Genomic DNA, 18,111 nt, shown 5'->3' with positions numbered 1-18,111 from the left:
AGTGAGAGCCTCACCTTGAAGGAGCATTACAGCGTTTGAAGAGATAAGATGATGCAGCACAATGTCAAGACTGGCAACACATTACCATACCCATTAAAAAAATATATTAATATCTATAATTAACATTGCAAATGCAGTCTGGAAAGCACTTACAGACCTTTCACAACACTATGGCTCATCATAGCAGAAAAACACAGGTGTAATTGAAAACCATTGCATGATTTTTTTTTTCTTTTACAAGTCAAAACGTTTACTATATAAAAATGGTTTATTGAGCGCATATTTTTTAACAGAAAATGTTTAGAAAAAGTCCGGATATTTAGTAAATGCAACTAGTTACACTATATAGTTCACAATTAAACAAAAATATTCAATCCTAATTGGATCTATAGTCTCTCCTTTCAACTTAAAAAAAAAAAATTGTAAAAACTGTAATTTTTAATCACGTAAACGAGGTGCAAATCTGAGGCTATTTCTAGAGTTATCACTTAAATAAAAATTTTAAAATAATACTTACTTGTGTGAGAGCTGAAGGAATATTTATATTAACTGCAACATGAATTTGCTCATTCTAAACAGAAATCCACACAAGGTACATTTTCTGTAAATAGTTTAATATTAAATAAAAAAAAATGACTCCCATATAAAAAAAGAAAGCTACAGTCCACAATTTAATCGTCTTTTTAAACATAAGTATTGAAAGCAAGGGGTAGAATGAGAAAAATACTTAATTACAATTCCCAGAAAAATTCACAATTCTTTTCTCTCGTCTTTCTCTAACAATATAAAATCAAAATAAAACACATTAACTGTACATATGTACAAATCTCCAAGTGTAGAAATTGCATAATCTGCTTTATTTTTCACTTTTCTTTAATCTTTTTTTTTTTTTTTTTTTTTTTAAATTTTTTTTTTTTTAAATTTTTTTAAATACAGCTAGAGATGCCAGTATTCTTGGGGCGGGGCAGTGTGTGGAGGAGAGCTCAAACAGTGATATGAGCAGACAGAGAGAGGATATCACTCCAAATCCACAGTAACACACGGACTCGACAGATCTATGCAAGACATCATCGCTCTCTGTGTTTAAAGTATTCCAGTCATCCATTCAACCATTTAAAGGACATAAAGTACTTTCTATAAACTCCGCGTTCCTGCAAATGTTTGCTAGACTTTTGTCTCATGGCTGGGTGGTGTTAATGATGAGTGGGTCTTATTTTAAATAGTCCCCATCACACCAGAGCTACTTGTAATTCTTCTAGGAGACAAACGCAGCATGTGAATGGGTCGCCAAAATGTGAGAAGATTTGTTGTGGATCTTGAATGTCAAAAACCTCCATTGGGTCAGATTCATATGTGAAAATGTTCGTGATAAGTTGGGAAACCCTGACATGTTATATAACATGACTCCATGACCTGAAAAAATAACTTCAAGTTCATGTTTTAGTGTGGAAACCAATGAAGAAAACATCTACTGAAAAACAAATTTCCTCAGTGGTCAGTGGTTGATGTAAACTGACTAAGAAACCTGTTGGGGTGAACCATGTAATGATCTTGGCTTGTCCCATATAAAGGTTATTTTATAGGGGGGAAAAAAATCAAGTCTTTTCCTTCTTCAATTCTCTTTCAGCACCTTCTGAAAACCGTAGGAGCGCTTCACCGCTGTCGCCAAACTACAACCGCAAGGATACCTCTATCTTACTAACAGACAGGGTCCCGTTAACGGAAACAAAAATATATTTGACAAACGGTCGGACAGCAGGGGCTCAGCAACAGCACTGTTGTCCAACACACACTCACACATACACAAAAGGACACACTTATCCGCACGTGTACAGACGCACTTTTAACAGAGAGCATCGTTCAAGTAGATGGGCTTTATCCTGACTCACAGTAACACACTGATGAGAAGAAAACAGTACTCGCTTGTTATTTTTTACGTTTTCTCTGATAAAACTCTAACACCAACCTAACTGACAGATTTTTGATCACAATGTCAAGCAACCATCATTCTGTGACCTCAACCTAAGAGTAAATCTAAGTGAAAAAGGATCCACAAAATCTCTCCAACTGTTTTTTTTTTTTCACTTTTCAAAAAAAATAAATTCTGACTAGATCTTTCTCCTATGTATTTTTTTCATAGTGGTTGCCATAACAATGGTTGACATGACAACAGCATCATATTAGTGCAGTTGATTTTTTTTTTCTTCTTCAAAACAACAAAAAAAAGGTCTAAACAGTAGTGATGAGGGTGGAGAGATGGATGGGTAGAGAGAGGCGTGTGGCCGCCTTTCATTGGTGAACAGCTCTGACTGACAGCATCCTCCACCAATCACTGTCTTTGAGACCGGGCACCTCGTCGCCTCCTGCCCCGCACTGACCTCTCCGGCTTCAGCAGAGCTGTCTGGAACAAGAGAGAGAGAGAGAGAGAGAGAGAGAGAGAGAGAGAGAGAGAGAGAGAGAGAGAGAGAGAGAGAGAGAGAGAGAGAGAGAGAGAGAGAGAGAGCTTAGAAGTCACATCAGGCTCATTTCATTTGTTCCCCCTGTGGCACAATGACTTTACCACTGCAGTCAGAACTGCACAATCATTCCCAGATTCCCAGACTGGAATAGAAACATTTCTCTTTAGCAAATCCTTCACAGAGTAACAGTTCAGCGTAAGAAGCAGAGCACTGCCCCTCAAGGTTGCACAGATTCAGGGTAAAGTTCTCACTATTGAGGAACCTGAACAAACCATTTAAAACGTTTTTTCTTAACTGCTGCTTTGAAGATCAAGAATAAACTTCGAACCTGATTGAGCCAACAGAAGTTCTTAAAATGTTCAGAAAAAAAGGGAAATATGATTGTCTACAACACTGTTACAGCTGGGCAGCTCAATCAGCTGATGAAGATCATGTCACATGACTGAAAGCTCCTAAATTAATGTTCAACTAAATGGACCTCATGGTGACATTGTTATTTCAAATACTTCTTCATTTAATTACATTTTTCGTGCTTAAAACACTTTCAATCACCATAACTTGTGTCTATTAATTATCTAAAGAGAGTCGGACAGAAACTGTTTGAGGATATTAAAAATGTCACACCGGATAACGTTAGTTTGATGCTCTTGGTGCTCTACAGCCTCGCTAGTAGCTTTGTGAGGCTGTGCTGAGCTAAATGCTAAAGTCTGCATGCTAACAAGTTGATGTTATCAGGTATACTCATTCAGTGTCTTGGTTTGGCGTGTTAGCATGCTAACTTTTGCCAAGAAGGCAAGCAAAGGCGGATACAGTAGTTGTTGAGATATTTCACTCAAAACCACAAATGTGAACCTCATGGCGAGCGATCACGAGGTCGACCGCAAGCCCGGCTGAAAACATGTCAGGCTGCTGGAAAGCAAAAACAGCAAATTCCAGCAACTAATGGAAAAACAAGCCACTACTGCCAGTGAGAGATGATCCACAACCACAGCTTCAGATAATTAAAACAATAGATCTGTAAGTTAGTGAGGGGGAGCTGGGTCTTACTGTAGCCTTGGTTTCCTCTAGTGCTGTAGCGTCCATGTCTCTGAAGTCTTCCAACACATTCTGTAGCCTGATAGATTAAAAGCACATTAGTATTCAATAACGTACAGCCAAAGGATGTGTGTGTCCACACACACACACACACACACACACACACACACACACACACAATTAAAATACAGCCAAATGTGGTTACAATTCACATTATTGATATTATGTGATTTTCAAAGATTTGGACAAGCTGTAGTTTAATGATTTGGCATCATTTTCTTTTTTTCTTTTTTTTACTTTCATGCCAATAAAGCCCCTTTAATTGAATTGCATAAACCTGACAGGACAGTTGTTATGAAACATTAGCCAAACAAAAAGCTTATCTGAGCTACTGGAATTGATTTCTCCAGGCGATGCCCTGTCTAAAGCACGTCTGAGAAATGAAACGTCAAAAGAGCAACTTACGTTTGTTTCCTTTTCCTTCCTTTTCTGGCTCCACCCACTGCTTCTGCTTGAGCCTTGGGAAGTAGAACCAGAAATTAAACTACATCAGTAACTTACATTTAAGCTTTCCTTTACTAAAGTCTTTACCAAAGTCTACATTTTGGTGTCTAAGCTGGAGGATGAAGCTGACCCACTTAAATAAATCCTTTACTCTGAGATGGAAGGAAACAGAGGACTAAGACACTCACCATTCCCTGTTTGCTGTGCAGCAATGTCCCCGCTGTCTCCTCACTGGGCCTCCCACTGCATCCATCCCTTGGACTGCGGTATCCTGCATGGGGTAGATGCCCCTGTCTATCCACCCCTGCCTCCACATACGGGCACACAGCTGCAGCAGGCCCAGTACAGTCCGTCTTGGCCTCCTCCAAGTATATGGGTGGCAGAGGAGGCTCCGGGTGGGTATGTCCCTCCACCATGACTGATTTCCTTGGTAAGGGTGACGCAGACCTGTCCTCAGTGGGTTTGGGAGTCCCCTGTGCTGGGGAATGGGCTGCCGCTTCCAGGCTGAGTCGGGATAAGTCTGGATTGCGGAGGGAACAAGCCCGACGTGGACTAAGGGAGACTGGGGCACTTGCCTGCGGCAGAGTTGGGACAGAAGTGGACGGGGTATGGTGCTCCACGGGGAAAGAAACCGGCGGTAAGGCACAGAAGGGTGAAGTGGGGTCAGATGGCCCCAAGTGGGCCCCGTCTTCCTGCTCTTTAGCACTGACTTGAAGGAAGGAGGTATAAATCGTGTCCATGAAAGAGGTGTAAGGATCAATAACTGACCTGCCCTCAGGTCCTCGCTGAGTGGGTGGGGTGGATTCTTGGGCAGGAGCTGGAGCTAGACCTGGAACAGGACTCGGGACCACTTCGGGAATGATTTGACTGGCTGGTATGTCTTCCTGTGGGGCAGGGCTTTGGGTTTCCTGCAATGAGACTGGCTTCTCTCCTTCTGAGGGCGGTGCAAGGTTTAGCTGGAGGAAAAAAGGAAGGGGGGAAAAAATGCCATGTTCAAGAAGATCGAAAAATGCGTTTTCTCCTCGATGGAAAAGTATCCTCAAGCCAGTTACCCACACTTCAACATATACTATACATACATTATACATATACAAAACATAGAGTACATTCAAATTCTATAATGAACCACAGACAATTTAAAAAACAGAAAAAAGTAAAAATTAGGAATATCATGATCCAGATTTAAATCCTTCAACATCCTCTGATACTGCGTCTGATCCAATACTTGTATTAACCTTAATGTTGATAACTAACACATAATAATAACTGAAAAAACAGGTCACCATTTTTCACAAGCTACTTGATCCAAATAGTGAAGGTCTGGCTTTAAATCTATGACATCTATGAGCTATGACATCTTAACATAACACAACTCTTAGAACTAACGTGACATGATCAGCAAGACAGAAGATGTCTGTTAAACTTGTTGGGAATAAAAAAAACAACAACAACACTGAGTTCAGTCACATTTGCACAGTGGGTGGTTCTTCTACTTCATAAACAATCTTTGTCTGAGCATTAAGTGACACTGGAAGAAGAGACTGCTCTAACCAGACACATTGTATTTCTTCAAGTTACTAAAGGAAGTGTGATGGTCTGTGCGAGCTAAAGAAGCTGCTGCCTGAAGGGTTTGTACACTGCTCTGTACTAATGAGAAAGAGAGTCAAAGTTTAGTGAATCCATGGAACATCATTTTTCCAATCCTGGTGTCTAAATTCATGACTCATTCACACCGTTGAGGACAAAAACAGTCATATTTACACATCATTTCTATTGGCATACGCATTAAAATGCTTGCAGTTAAGAGCCAGGCTGTCACAGGGGAGAGCAGCGCTGCAGCACAATCAGGCTGATGCTGAAAAAAACAGAGTAAAGAAGTATACCATTTCTCATGCATTCTCCTCAAAGCTGCGTGCCAGTTACCGACCTGTATGTTGTTGAGTAAGTTAATGGCTCCATCAGGGCCCTGCAGCAGAGGCATTCCCAATGCAGAGGCCTGGACTGGGGGTAGGAGGATGGAACCTGCTCCAATCCCCACCATGTTATGGAGGCCAGTGATGCTGGCAAGATCTCCTGCAAAGACACAATTTAAAGATGCACTGATACACTGTCTTACTGCTACAGAACCCCTGCAGTATTTAAACTGGTTTCACCCTCATTTCAAGGAGTCATTTTCAGTCACATAATGCTGGTATATATTAGTGCTACATTGTCTATGAAAACCACCCTATTGATCAGTCCCTCCAGAGTAAAGAAAAAAAAAAAAAAAAAGTGTTTGTGACTGTTGGGATCAAAATACCTGATTTGGCAGTGAATCTGACATCATTCAGGATGTGAGCAAAAATATGACCAAGAGCAGCTCTAAACTCTTCAATTGTTCATTCCCGTTCAATGTTTATTCCCTGAACATTGCTGTAATGTCAGCTGCAATCTTTGATCGAAAACCACAAACCACAACAAAAGGTATTTTCCAGGACTACACGACTTTCTTTTTCAGGACATTTTACTACTTATCTAAATTGTTCTGTAATTTTTCAGAGCTGGAAAACTGCTAAAAAAAATTCCCGGTTTTTCCACCACAGATTGGAAACGTGTTGAAAGTTTTATTACTGCAACCGATATTTCACTTCATTTCTGACATTAGGAATTTAATCCTGAGAAGGTTGTATGATTCACGTTGGGCAATAACTCACCTAATATAGCAGGGTTAAGTAAAGTGGGCAGTAACTGTTGGAGGATGGAATTGTCTTTGCCTTGGAGCGATACGGGGATGAGCGTGTCAACACCAGCATCAGTAGGTACCTACCGAGCAGGGCGGAGGAGAGGAGGAGAGCTTTAGAGTTTCAGGCAAACAAATTACAAAATAGTCAAAGGAAAAAATAGGTGGGTTGGAGAAATACAGGGTGACAAGACACATCCCAATTCTTCTAAAATGCAAAATAAAATTGAATAATGAACAAAGCCCTCCTTTTCAAATTGCCACTGATGTCTTTCTTTTTTTTCTCTTTCTTTTGGTTGATGCTGTGCGGCGCTGGCAGATGGGTTGGGTGTGTTCAGTAATTATATCTATACTGATTTGTATTTGAACTGTAAAATACGATATAACTTAAAATTTAAAAATAATAATTAAAAAAATGTAATGTTTCCAAAAACTTGAGCAATCACATTTCAAGTTCATTAAAATAGAAAACCTGAAACCAACCCAGACACAAATACTCTGACAAGGGCTTCATTTAAAAATTTGTTTATGCTGGTTTTTTTAAGAAGTTGGAAACTAATGGAGGGAGAACAATGGAGCAGTTAAGGAAACGAGCTTATAGGTTTTTCTAGGGATACAAGGATAATATCAAGGAAAGAGGTGTGAGAGATAGACACCCTACCTGAGGTTGGGTATGTTGGGTTTGCTGTGCAGGAGCTAACTGGGAGTTGGGAGGAGGGTGGAGCTCAGCAGAGCTCAGGGCAGCAGTAAGCAGGGCAGGGCTGAGGGGCAGGAAGGCTGCATGGGGAGGAGGAAGAGTGGTGGGGAGGAGCAGAGACTGCAGGGCTTGGATCGAACCCTCAGCTCCTGCAGGAATGGGAAGAAGACTCTGGGCAACTTCCAGGAGCCCTTGCCCCGTTAGGGTGGATGGATCCAGGAGGCCAGAGGTCTTATCCAGAGTGAGCCCCTCCAGTGTGGTGGGGATCTGCTGTGACTGCTGAATAGGAACTTCCAAGCTGACCTGGCTCAATTGGCCCAACGCAGACAGAGGTAACAAAGAGGCATGCTGTTGCCCGAGCAACAAGGAGGCCATGAGCAGAGCCTGAAGGCTTGGTTTTTCTGTTAAATCGGCTTCCTGTCCTGCAGAAGGGCCTGAACTTGGTGCTGGGAGCGGGTTCAGCAGGCCCAAAAGGTTCAGAGGCATCTCCCCTTGGGCACCACTCAACAAGGGCAACAAGGGAAACAGCGGATTGTTGTTCATCTGTTGTTGCTTCTGTTGTTGATCTTGGTTTTGCTGCTGTGCGTCTTGTTGTTGTAACAGTAACTGATGCTGCTGCTCTGATTGCTGCTGCTCTGCAAGATTCTGCGGTGGTTGTGGTGTAACATTGGCAGGGGGTATCTGTGCTTGTTGCCCACCCAACCACAGCCCCCCTAGGGACAATGAAGCGAGGACTGTGGGGTCCAGGAGAGAAGGTAGACCTCCTGTGGATGACAGCAGCTGAAGCAGCTGCTCTTGGTTCATGAAGGGGAAAGCCTCTGCCAGAGGTAAGGAAGCGGTTGAGTCACCCACAGCTGAAGGGGTTGGGGGACTGCGATCCTCTCCTTGGCGGGAGGACACGGTGAGCCCGGGACTGGTGGCTGCCGGAGGTTTGGTCAATGTGGAGACTTTTGGGTCCTCATATCCCAGATCTTCTGGTCCTGTGGGAAAGACACGGCTCAATCACCTCTATTCAGGCCGACTTATCAATCAATAAACTAATTCTAGGGCCAGACACTATGCACCGTTTTACAGTATATGAGTGCAGTGTTGAGTGAAGCACGGTATCGAGCATTGACAATTAATTACAAAACTACATTCAATTTACAAGTTAACAGTAACAGAAATTAACATGTGATTCATCCATTAAGGAGGAACAAATCTGCATCTCTTGCTCTTAACTATCCTCAAAGATACAATAATCGGTAAACCAGGATTTAAAGGGGGAAACTATGGTCACAGATATATCACACGTTAATCAGACATGAATGAGCAAAATTCAATGAGAATTTCAATATCTATGTGGGTCCGTTTTCTGTGCTTCGCCAAGCTCTAGAAACCGTATTACATCAGTATACTGTCAACAGTTTAGGTTACATCTCTAAGACTTAAAAGAGAGAAAATTATCCTGACCTGCAGTATGATTTCCTGGGGAAGACATCTCAACATCAGTGGTACGGCTGGAGGAGTTGCTCTCTCCCTGGGACCCGGTTGAGGATGCTGCGAGAAGGGCCAAGACATGGTTGCTAAGATCAAGAGGCTTCGGGGAAGTGGACATCCCTATGGAAACACCGGCTTGAGTGTGACTCAGGTCCACAGATGTTGATACGCTGTTACTACCAATCTCCGTTCCCACAGTGCCCTGTGGTGAGTCTGTTGCAGGAATGTGATTATCAGTTGGTTGATGCTTGTCAAAGGGAGACCGTGACGTCTGCTGAGATGGGCTGCTGTTGTGGTGGAAAGATAAATTAGAGTTGGGCTGCACTGCATAAGGGGAATCTCTTTGTACAGGACTTGATTTAGTAGACTGAGGATGAGATTGAAACTGAGAGGAGGTGGGAGGCGGAGAAAGTGTCTGGGGCACCAAGGGTAGACAATTAGTGTTATCTGTTCGCCACGGGGATCGAGTCTGCGGGTGCCTGACATGAGGATGAAGAGCCGGAGAAGAGGGTGAAAGTCTGGGGCTGTGTTTATTAGTGTGCCCACCTCCTTCAACAGACACAGATCCTGACTGAGCTAAGGCGGAGTTGGATGCTGAGGCTGTGGCCTGTGCATTTTGCACACTGAGCAGGTGTAACAGAGCAGACAAAGGCTGGTTTGGAGGATCCAAGCCAAGAGATGTAGCTGTCGGGCCTGTAGTGAAATCCAGCGCCTCGTTTGGCCGAGAAGGCCTTGAAAGGTGTGCTGTTGGTCGAGGAGCAGGGAGCCTGGGCATCTGCCCGGGGAGGACTTGATGATGGTTATCCAACATGACAGCATTCTGCACAGCTGAGGTAGAGGAGGAGTGCGAGGAGGAGGGGAAGGAAGAGGAGGAAAGGTTGATAACTGTAGCAGAAGCTGTGTCTTCTGGTGGAGCCTTCCGTGGCCCATTAGCCAGCTGCTGGGTGTCTCTTAGCATGCTGAGCACTGTGGGAGATCGTCGCTGCCTCTTCCTGTGCGACGCATTGCGCTCTGATGTGGGAGGCAGGTGGGGTGAGGAGGAAGCCAGGGACTGGACGAGAGAGTGGGATGGAGGAAAGAGAACAGCGGAAGTTGCTGCTAGGGAGGGATGGGGAAGCCTAGTAGAGGCGATGGAGGAGGGAGAGTGGCTGTTGTGTAAAGTGCTGTTTGTTACCTTTGATGACTGTTGCTGTTGTGCCTCTTTCAAAACCTCCAGAGAACACGGCAAGCTCCCTGGGTTGCTGGCCACATTTGCGCTCTGGCCCTGGGTTATCTGGTTAGCCAACTGAGCCTTGGCAGCTGCAGAGAGCAGGCTACTCGCAGGGAAAGAAGCTGGGTGTGGCAACTTGCCCTGATGGCTATGTTGGTGGTTCAAAAATGGCCCCAGAGGTAAACTAGAGGGCCCTGCTGAGTTCAACCCAAAACCTGGTGGTCCTGTGCTGGAGGTCAGAGTCATGGTACTCTTTGAGAGCTTCGAGGAGAAAGCATGAGTATTACTACTGCTTTGGTTGGTCAGTAAAGAGGGATTAGTTGGGTTTAAGAGGTGGTGGTTATTAGTGCTGCTGTTGCCTGAGTTCTTAAACTGCTCCAAGATGTCTTCCAGCTTGTACTTGGGGAAATGGGGGCTAGGGTTTGGGGAACCACCAGGGAGTGGAGAGTGTGGTGAGGAAGAGGCGGATTTCCTCCTCTGTGGCAAGTTACTTCCTATCAGCCCTCCTCCTTCAGCTGCTGTCGAGCCTCCTCCCTGCTCAGACAGAGAGGAAGGAGAGGCTGAGGGGTGGCGGGTCCGCTGGTGTGGAGACACACACATGTTGTGGACAGAGGGAGAAAGGGAGGGAGACGGCGAGAGGGGAGAGCCTCCCACAATGACAGCGTGAGGATGATGAGTGTGAATCTGTGCTCCTCTTAATCCTCCAGGGGAACAGGGAGGAGGTGAAGAGAGGGGTCCTAACCGAGGAGAGCCAGGTGTCTCCGGGGTTTTGGGTGTTCTTTGACCTTGACTGATATTCTGTGCTGTGGGGGTGCGGGGTGACCTCTGGGCAGTGCTGTAAGATGGGAATGAAGTGCTAGAGGAAGAGGTGGAGGATGCTGGGAGAGGAGGATGGTGAAGTCTTCTTAAAGCATCTAAGGGATGGTGAGAGTTCGTGCTTGTGTGAAGGACAGGGGAGGAACCATTGTAAGGGCAAGTAAACTGGTGGGAGGATTTGGGGCTTGCACAGGGGTTCGGGTGGAGGTTGTTGTGGGGTCGAGCTGGGACCGGATGGAGTTTTGGATAGTAAATGCCACGGTCCTCTTCTTCGCGGTCCGTTGGTTCTCCCTTTGGATCACGGCCGTCCACTCGACTGCTCACCTCTGGGTGTGGGGACACAAATACACAGCTAATTACTGGGAAGGAAATCTGTTATAATTCAATGGTCAGCAAAGCATCCTGATATTGGAATGTTAAGGCTTGACATCATAACGGTGTGTAATCTTATAGCAATGCATGGTCTTATAATTCCAACCTATATAACCAAACATCAGCAGAATAGACTGAAACCATCCAGTTAATATCTAACAGTTTGTGAAATTCTAATTCTGATACTGTGCTAAAACACAACAGTTTCACCACACCTTTCACATCCACATGAAAAGAAGTGATAACATGCTTGTTATTTTCCAATACTGCATGGCAAAACTGAGTTAACTACATGCACATCTGCAAGATAACCGAAGATATTGAAACAAAACAAACAAATAAGTTAAAGGTAATTGTGTCTTGACATAGATTTGTCAAATTATAAACAGGCTTATGAGGAAAAACAATAGCTTAAATATTCTGATGGATATAAAATGCAGCAGGACAACACGGTGGAGGAAGCACAGCATCAGGAAACCGCAACTTGTCATTTTTGCTGAATGTCTGCTAACATGGAGGCATGTCACTACTATTAAAATATCAACAGGGACAAAACATTTTAGTGTACACTACAGTTCTTTACATTTTAAATGACTGACAGCTGCTGCACTGACCAACACATATGAGGAAAAGGTCTGCACAGAGCTAGTTTCTTTAAACCCCTTCCCACCTGCTGACACAGGATTTACGAGAACCAGTCTTCTCATGCTTCTCCCAGTTCCGTCTCACAATCACACATCCGATCGACAATGTTTCTACTGCTAATCTGTCTCGTCATTCCAACAAGGAAAACAAACACACACGAAGCTTTTTTAAAGGTTTTGCTCAAAGCTGAATAAATAAAAACTGTATCAAAACCTTGTGGATTTTGCCAGCATTTATCTGACGTTCCTTCCTGTTTGTACAAATATACAATTATGCCAGTTAATGATTGAAACAAGGAAGAAGGAAAGAAAGAGATCGCAGACAGAAAGATGTTAGAGAGAAATGTAGTTTGAGGCATATGGTTTACCGGCAGACTTTGTATTTAAATACATGGTCAGAGCTGATAATAACAAATTCCCGTGCTTTCATAAATTCAATTTCATCTCTAATTCATCCCATGATGATGAGTATACTGACCGTGCACGCCCACACACAGAATACATTTGGGTTGGGTTCTGCAGCACCTGTGAGATCTTTGCCTCACTGCGGCCCTTCACATGAGGTCACTACTGACAACACAACACTCTCAACCTTTTGTGAAAAAAAGTGCAGACTTTGTTCAAACCCAACAGAGGTGAATTGGCTACACCTTACAGAGCGACCTCATGCAGACCAAAATAAAATGTATCTTTCCTACATGAACCTTTTTAAGTAAGTGTAGAAATTAGTTTGGAAAAAATGATGCCAATTCACAGCACTTTATCTGTTGTTTATCTGAACAGACACAGATACAGAAGTATCTTGTCTAATGTCTAGTGTGTCTCATTGCTTCAAAATTTACCTGGATGATGAAAGTTGGCAAAGGGCAGCTGTGAGGCCTGCATACTCCGACACAGAGCAGCCATGGCCACCACTTTCCTGCGGTGATTACACAGTTTGGTCATGTCTTGCTCTGCTTTGCCTAAAGGCTGGCTGTGCTGTTCCACCTTCACACCCACAGTGAAGTTGAAAACCTGTATAATACATAATTGAGGTTTAGACAGAGGTCAATGTATACATTTGTAATCATATTTTGGACAAAGGAGGCCAACCGTGCCGGTATTTTACACTCCTGTATGGATGCATACTGAGTAAAAGTAATTAAAACTATCCCGCTACGTAGGTAAAGAGAGTTTAAAGAGGATAAAAGGCCTTCACCATGTTCTTTAAATGTGTGCATGTGAAGTGCAAGTTTGTCAACAACTGTCTTGAAAGTAGCTGTTTTCACATGCACTCATTAGAGAAGTGAAACAATTGTAAACTCAAAAGCCCCAAGAAAATTAGGTATTTTTGTGTATTTTAATATACTCACACACACACACACACACACACACACACACACACACACTCTCTCTCTCACAATCACTCACACACACACCCACCCACACACACACACACACACACACACGTGCGCACACACACGCACACACGCACGCACACGTTATACAGGCTTTACCTTATGGATGATGAGTGGGCACTCGAGACCACATTTACAGGTGCCATCAGTCAACAGATAGGTCTTGACCTCGTCCAGAGTGGATAGGGCAGTACCACTGGGACTACGAGAACAAGGCAGCGACAAGTTGTTATTGCGTCCACTGACTAAAAGATGTTGAGTTTTGTTGTGTTGCTGTAATACAGCTGCAAAAGTATATGAAATTGAACAACTAAAGTGATGTAACAAAACCAAATTCCACGATGCCCATAACAAACTAGCCTTATGACATATTACACGTTAGTATATTTGACTGTGATCTCAACTCCATGTCCAATCCGTCTTATCATCTGCTTTTATGTCTTTTTGAAGAAACTAATAGTGCGGTTCCTAGTTTGATGAACAATTTTATTGGCTTATTACGAATCAAGGTTGAGGCCAACATCTAAATGATCTGTTGTTACATTCCCTTTAGGTGTTTTTTTTTTTTTTTTGGTTAACGCAATTAAAAATGATTGATTTTGTTGCAGCTTTTCTCATGGTGTACCTTGAAAAAACAAACTCTGACTGCAATATGGAATACGCAGGCTACAGCTTCCTTAAAAAATAAGTACTTCAGATGCAACCCATACCGCATTCACAAAAACAGTGCAATTTCATCTTTAATATGTCATGTTAAGGCACAGGGAAATCCTGTGTTACACATGCAGCGAATCATGGTACTGATTGGTGAAGATCAAAGACTGAACACAACAAAGAAAAAGAAAACGCTTCTCTTCAGCAGAGCAAGGAGAGCAGGATGTATAAAAGGCCTAATTTAATTAAGCATATTAGTTTCTTTTATTATTTTTCCACCCTAACAAAGAGCCGGTGTGGACAAAAGGGTTGGCGCTTTCACGAATATACTTGACTAAATAAAGGCTTTTTATACATCTCCTCTACTTGCCGTGCATAAAAGTGCCTGAAGAACACCTTCTTGTCTTTGAGATGTTTCTTGGGAAAAAATGTCAATTTCAAAAACACATCCAAAAGTGCTATAATCATCTTTCAGGGTATCATTCCTTCAAATGAGTTGGCAAACCAGGCGTTCTTATTCTTATTTGTCCAGAATAAATGTTTGAGATGATACAGACACATTCATTAACAGAGCTTCAAAATTTGCTTCCAAAATATTAATAAACATCAGCAATAAGTCTACATATGTTTTCTGTTCAATTGAACCAACCCACCTGACATAGATCACCTGCCCTCCTTCCACTCTCCTCTGCCAGCCGATGGGGACGTGTATTGCAGCAGTGTGGACCCCATCCTTGTCCCCACTGACAGTCTCACTGCCTCCCATCATTTTGTAGCTGCGGCCTGCCAGCACCTTAGAAAAGCAGCAAAGTGTTGTCACATCTTTCTTATTAAGGATGTTTTTTTTTTTTTTTCATTAATGACTTTATTTGACAATGCACTTGCGAAAAAGACAGGAAATGTGGAGAGAGAGAGAGCGCAGGAATGACATGCACTAAATGTCCGGCAGGCCGAGATTCAAACCCAGGACTCTGCTGCTAATGTCATTTTAGCTCATGTTGTATACACTCCTGCACATTTTTGCTCTCAACCCAGTTCAGTAAAAAGTGGAATATTACATACTCCTTTTGGAAGAAAATACTTTACAATCTCATCGTCTAACCTGTTTTTTTTTTAGTTCATTTTTAAGTTATGGACAAAAGATATCTAACTCTAAGTATCTAACACTAAATTTTACTTCATTCTCAGCATCGCATTTAAAACAAATTTTCGTATGACACTTTTCCACTACTTAAAACGATCAAGTTTGTTACAAAGCTTCAAAATAGTCAAGTTTATCATTATGGCCCAGACAAAGTCAGCAAAGGCTCCCACCCCGGCTGAACTTCTTTTAAAAATGTATGCACACATGCAACTCAAGTTTGTCGCATGTATCAAAGTAGTTTGTTGAGCTTCATTGTGAGTCACTAAATAAGTAAACACATGCATGCATAAAATGGATGAACGAATGTCTCTACAGTGAAGTAGTCGGGATATCAGTGTTTTTATTAATGCAACCTGCATGACCAAAGTGTGGATCGCATTAAACATATCACAATACCAAATATCAATGTCAAACATTAAATATAAAAAATGTCGCCCTGGCCCCATGATGAAATCCGCCTAGGTTTGACAGAAGCGTGAAGAATGCAAATACGAAGGTCTGTAATTTGAAAAAAAAAATTTGCACTAATTTAAGGTCAGTTTCTGAAACTTTGCTTTCCAGCAGCTTTCTACACACTGAAAAAAGGTCTGGCAGAGTGCAACACATTTAGTCTGTGCTCCTGACAATGTAAGCTCCTACAGAATAACATTTAAAACTGTCAATGTGATGTAAACATATGATCACTGGGTGTGGTCACAGCAAAACAAAAATAATTTGGTGTATTGTCAAGTTAATGTAATAAATAGACAAACTGAAGAATAACATGCCACTTACCTTGTCATCTTTGGGAAGCCAGGATCTGTTTTGGCTACGGTATCCACTGTCCAATGTACATGCTGGTGGGTTAGAAGCACACAGACCGCCAGTAAAACCTGACTCGTCCAAACACCTGGACTTTCTTCAGCTATGAGGCAGATTCTCCACTTACAGGATGACTCCTACAGATTTGTTCCGTTCACATCAGAATAGGGGCTTGGATGCAGACGGAGAGCCTGCAAAGGAAAGTGGAGGTGGATTATGTAATCTGGCAAGCACAACCACAGTAAATAAGTCATGCAATCTCCTGCAATAGAAGCGCACTTAAAAGTGAGCACGACAGATGCCTTAAGTCTCTTAAAATGAATGCAAGTTTGGAACAAGCTGTGGTTACTTTGAAGTAGGAGGGTGTGTTTAGGTAGGCCTGGGGTTTACAGGATGTTTAGCTACAATAGGAGCAGCTGGCTTTCCAACAAGGAGACAAGACAGGAGACTGAAATTAAACTTTAACGGTGCTCGTATCCGAGCCAGGTTCAACATATATGCAACGTGCAGCCGCGGACCATTATGCCCTTAACTGCACGGCGGCTAGCACCCAGGCTAGCAGCTAAGCTACGAGCTACCCTACTTTGTGCTGCTGTCGTGACAGCTGTCAGGCGCACGAAACACACCGATGCGAAACTCTTGCGTGTTAGCTGCGGTACCGAGAAACGACCCCGTGCCCAAAACACTCCTCCGGGGGGGAAATAATAATAAAATAAAACAAAAAACTCTGCGGATTCAATCTCCAGGTTCCACTGAATGATCGGTCCCCGTTTCCCGAGGTGGGTCCGAGCGGGACCGCCGACCTGTGTTGGTCGGGCTCCTCGCTGGAGAAGTTTCCTGGAGAGTCTCCGCTCTTCTGGCTCGCGGGAGAATCAAGAGTTAGCTGGCTAGCGGCTAGCGGACTAGCCGGAGAATGTTTTGAAAACGACGGGATAGTTTAATAAATGACGTAAAACGGATAATTACGTCATCCAAATAACGTATCGGCGCGGGCGATCGAGCTCCCGGCGTTTGCGCAACGTCTGCCGGTCCGATTTGTTTTTTATAAACAAAGGGCAATAAGGCTTCATTTTACTGCGCCTGGGATCTCGGGGCTAACGCTACCAGCTAGGCTAACGAGCAGAGCTAACTGTCTGAAATGTACTTGATTGTGGAGAAGTCCCGACGAGACCGGAGGATGTCCCGATGTCCCGATGTCCCGCTCCCGGTCTGCAGCTACCCGGCCGTCGCTTCGGTCTGTGTTCGGCTAAACCGTGTAGCGTCCAGATGTATTCCGACAACCATAACGACCCATGTAATCCCCAAGTCACAGTTGCTCACTGTTTTCTTTTTTTTTTTTTTTTTTTTTTTTTTTTTTTTTTTTTCTTTTCTTTTTTTTCTTCTCGTACAAATTCCGAGCAAAAAAAAAAAATAATGGAGTTTTCTGTCGGGCATGCGCAATTGGTGCTCAGGGAATATTGTACCCGACATGCAACGGGACCTTTGTAGTGTGCCAGACAGACATGAGTGCAGTGTGGAGCTCCTTGATAGAGGACATGATAATGACAGAATAATAATAGGCCCGGGATGCATGACTGCAGTTAACAATACTGGATTTACGTCCACTCCTCTGAGCTGAATTTTGGACCCAATAACACGTATTACTTACATTTAGCTACAAAAGTCAATTGAAAGACATAGAAAATCTACTGAGATGTATTTTAAAGCATAACATCTATTAATGTAGAGCCCATTGTAGAGCGCTACCCAGTAACCTCTGCTGCAAACTGATTTCTCGTGTACCTCAATGTTGCATGTTTGCCTTTTTATTATGTTTATTGCATAACTCCCAATGATGGAAGAACTACTCAAGTAGTAAAAGTAATAATAGTCTACTACACTATATATAAAAAAAAATACTCCACTGAAAGTAAAAGTCCTGCATTCAAATCCTTACTTATGTAAAAATACATAAATATTAACAACATTTACTGAAAGTATCAAAAGTCTAAATGTTCCATGCCAGTGATTTATTATTGTACATGATGTTTTGGATTCATATCTCTGCTGCATTTGTGTGCATTTGAATGACTTTACAGTTTTTTTGTTTAATCTACAGCAATGTGTCATATTCTATAAGATCGTCATATGTTTGGAGCACTGCTGGGAGAACTATTCATCTCTAAAGCTCAGAAAAACAG

At 42.9% G+C, this 18,111-nt stretch overlaps 1 protein-coding gene across 2 annotated transcripts; it reads right to left on the bottom strand.

Moving 5' to 3' along the window:
• Positions 1-84: 84 nt before the first annotated feature.
• mbd6 (methyl-CpG binding domain protein 6) lies at positions 85-17,299 on the bottom strand. Of its 2 annotated transcripts, none has more exons than XM_069140708.1 (13): positions 17,076-17,299; positions 15,905-16,122; positions 14,640-14,779; positions 13,432-13,534; positions 12,778-12,949; positions 8,867-11,245; positions 7,379-8,394; positions 6,692-6,800; positions 5,926-6,071; positions 4,187-4,954; positions 3,960-4,012; positions 3,507-3,573; positions 85-2,397 (listed from the first exon to the last, which is right to left on the bottom strand). In XM_069140708.1, the coding sequence occupies exons 3-13, from the start codon at positions 14,753-14,755 to the stop codon at positions 2,389-2,391; spliced, it is 4,938 nt and encodes a 1,645-aa protein (XP_068996809.1). In that variant the 5' UTR covers positions 14,756-14,779; positions 15,905-16,122; positions 17,076-17,299; the 3' UTR covers positions 85-2,388. The 2 variants fall into 2 exon arrangements, with proteins under 2 accessions (XP_068996809.1, XP_068996808.1); XM_069140707.1 differs by having other exon boundaries at positions 86-2,401.
• Positions 17,300-18,111: the final 812 nt, after the last annotated feature.

This window comes from Embiotoca jacksoni, unplaced genomic scaffold (genome assembly GCF_022577435.1).
Source record: "Embiotoca jacksoni isolate LCO1_2020_lvr unplaced genomic scaffold, fEmbJac1.0.p SCAF_9, whole genome shotgun sequence".
NCBI lineage: Eukaryota > Metazoa > Chordata > Actinopteri > Embiotocidae > Embiotoca > Embiotoca jacksoni.
Note: the sequence above shows the minus strand (reverse complement) of the source record. Positions and strands in the feature narration are given on the sequence as shown.